Here is a 2896-nt window from a genome sequence, read left to right as displayed (position 1 = left end):
ATTTATGTTCAGAATTTGTTGTATAAATCTAGCTGGAACCTGCTGTCTAAGATTGAATTCATTCCATCTTCCTTCAACTAAGAAATGAAGAACTTTGGTGTTATTTTGACTAGAGATTCCATTGGTGAGATTACCAAGGGCTCCTACTCCAAGCCAGTCATCCCACCAAAAGGAGCAATTGCCAGAGTTGATCTTCCACCTGATGTTGTTTTCCATCATGCTTCTGTTTTTCAGCATATACTTCCAGACTAGGGATTGCCTTGTGTGCCATTTCCTTGCTGCTGGATGTGACACTCTACAATACTTAGCCTTAAGATATTATCCCCACAGAAAATCAGTGGTTCTGAGAAGCCACCAATGTTTGCATTGCAAGGAAGTGCAGATGTCAGTCAGCCTCCTCACACCAATACCACCTTCCTCATAAGGAAGACTCAGTGATTCCCAGGAAGCCCAATGGTATTTCCTTCTGTCATTCTCCTTACCCCAGAAAAAATCAGCAATCATGCATTTCATATAATTGACAGTAGTGTTTGGGGGGAAGTTGCAGCCATGGTATGTATGGGAATAGATTGTAGGACATGTTTGATCAAGGTCACCCTACCACCAACCCTGAGGAGTCTGGATTGACAACCACTTATTCTTCTAATCACTTTATCCACCAATTGAGAGTAGTAGATAATTCTCTGTCTCCCGATATATAGAGGACACCCTAGATAGGAAATAGGGCTGTCCTTTTGAGTGAAACCAGTACCCTCCTTGATTTGCTGGATGATGTCTTGAGGAGTGTTTGCAGGTACCATGAAATGACTCTTATTTTTGTTGATAAGTTGATCAGAAGTACCTTCATACTCAGTCAAAGTGTCCATGATCAGCTGAATAGAATGTTTGCTGCTGGAAGTGAATATAATCACATCATCTGTAAAGCAGAGATGATTAACTCTAGGCCCTTTGGGGTCCATCGTGAAACCTTTGTAGGTCATATTATAGTTCAACAAATTTAACGTCCTTGAAAGTACTTCAGCACCTAAAATAAATAGGGCAGGAGAAAGTGGATCCCTTGTTTAAGTCCTCTGGTAGAGTGAAAGAAACCATGTCTATTTCCATTGATGATAATGGAATACCAGTTGTTACTCATTATTCTCCACACCATGTCAATGAATACTTCTCCAAAACCCATTTTCCTCAGAACTAAGCAAGTGTAGGACCAGGAAACTCTATCATATGCTTTGGTCATATCAAGCTTGATAATCACATTGTCTCCTTCTTTAGGTTTCTTGATCCCAGTAGTGATTTCTTGAGCCAACATAATGTTTTCAGCAATGTTCTACCTCTCACAAATCCTGACTGATTTGAGATATAATAAAAGGTAAAATGGGAGCCAATCTCATACTCAAGATCTTGGAAATAATTTTATTAGTAAAATTGCTAAGACTGATAGGTCTAAGCTCAGAAAAGTTACTGGCTGATCAACTTTGGGCAGCAAAATAAGGCATGCATGAGACATGAACTTTGGCATAGTCTGACCATTGAAAAAAACTTGGATAGCACTAAGCAGATCTTCTTTAATAATCTCCCAGCATACTTGATAAAATTTCCCTCCCATGCCATCAGGACCAGGTGCTGAATTGGGATTCATAGAGAAAACTACATGTCTCAGTTCTTCCATGCTGGGTATTTCCTGCAAACTTCGATTGTGTTCAGGAGTAACAAGTGTAGGGAGATATTGGAGAATTCTTTCATCAATTCTGTTCTCCTGGCCTGTGAATATTTTTTGAAAATGATCACAGGCTGCATTTGCTATGTTATTGTCCCCTTGAATCCATTCCCCTTCATTGTTACAGATTTTGTGGATGAGTAACCTTCTCCTTCTTCCTCTCATAAGGGCATGGAAATACTTGGTATTAGCATCCCCCTCTTTGAACCATTGAAGCTGAGTTTTTTGTTTAAGAATCGATTCTTCAAGTTACAAGTGCTTGATATAGGTAGCATTGATGAAGTGAAGTTTCTGCCTATTAGTTTCTGAATTATTAGTAATCACCTCTTCCTCAGCTACTTTGATCAAGTGTTCATGCTCTTTCACCTTAGCATAGATGTCCCCATATTCCTTCTTAGACCATACGCTAAGAGTAGGGATAAGGTTTTTCATTTTTTGATGCCATTTCCACATAGGGTTGCCATTCACCTCTTTATTCCAGCAAGTTTTTACAGTGTCCATGAAGCTCTCATTTTCACCCACAGTGCATGAATTTAAAGTATTTGGTATGACTTTCATTTTTCTGCACCATTTCCATCAAGAGGGGACTGTGATCAGAACCAACAGAAGGAAGGTGTTCAACTGTAGTTTGGGGCATAACCTCTAGCCATTTATCATTAACCATGGATCTATCCAGCCTTTTCCAAACTCTAGCCTGTGCAGCCATTTGGTTACACCAAGTAAAAGGATTTCCAGTATACCCAAGGTCAATCAAACCACAAGCTTCTATCACACTTATAAACTCAAAAGTCTTGTTCATATTGTAAGGAATTCCCCCAAACTTCTCCTCCATGGATGTGATAACATTGAAATCACCAATAGTGCACCAAGGAATATCCATGTTAGCATAGTGAAGAAGTCTGTCCCAAAGGGACATCTACTAATTGAATAATAGTTTGTAAGAAAGTTACATTAAAAATAATAAATACACAAGAGAGCTGAAATATCAATTTTATATAGAAGCTAAATAAAATTTGTAACCCAAACACTACATAAATATGAAGAAGTTAAAAGCGAATACCAGTGATCTCATAAATCAATATGTGGATGAGTTTTGATATTTAGTAAAAAATATGAAAAATTAGGATAATAAATGATAATAATTGTGACTTTTATTCTTATAAACTAATAAAATAAATGGAA

At 37.9% G+C, this 2896-nt stretch overlaps 1 protein-coding gene across 1 annotated transcript; it reads right to left on the bottom strand.

Moving 5' to 3' along the window:
• Window positions 1-318: 318 nt before the first annotated feature.
• Window positions 319-2594, bottom strand: LOC107059871 (uncharacterized). The gene is made up of 6 exons (XM_015306948.1): window positions 2283-2594; window positions 2039-2182; window positions 1460-1930; window positions 1122-1324; window positions 597-891; window positions 319-477 (listed from the first exon to the last, which is right to left on the bottom strand). Exons 1-6 carry the CDS (start codon window positions 2592-2594, stop codon window positions 319-321), a joined length of 1584 nt encoding a protein of 527 aa, XP_015162434.1.
• Window positions 2595-2896: the final 302 nt, after the last annotated feature.

Source organism: Solanum tuberosum, unplaced genomic scaffold (genome assembly GCF_000226075.1).
Source record: "Solanum tuberosum cultivar DM 1-3 516 R44 unplaced genomic scaffold, SolTub_3.0 scf00043, whole genome shotgun sequence".
Lineage (NCBI taxonomy): Eukaryota > Viridiplantae > Streptophyta > Magnoliopsida > Solanales > Solanaceae > Solanum > Solanum tuberosum.
The sequence above is the reverse complement of the archived record's forward strand: the minus strand, read 5'-3'. Positions and strand labels throughout refer to the sequence as shown.

Coding starts and splice junctions, on each gene's coding strand:
- LOC107059871 (XM_015306948.1), bottom strand. CDS start 2,594: ATGGATATTCCTTGGTGCACTATTGGTGATTTCAATGTTATCACATCC. Junction 2,183..2,282: donor GTCCCCTCTTGATGGAAATG/GTGCAGAAAAAT, acceptor TGGAATAAAGAG/GTGAATGGCAACCCTATGTG. Junction 478..596: donor TCCTCAGGGTTGGTGGTAGG/GTGACCTTGATC, acceptor TTCTGGGGTAAG/GAGAATGACAGAAGGAAATA.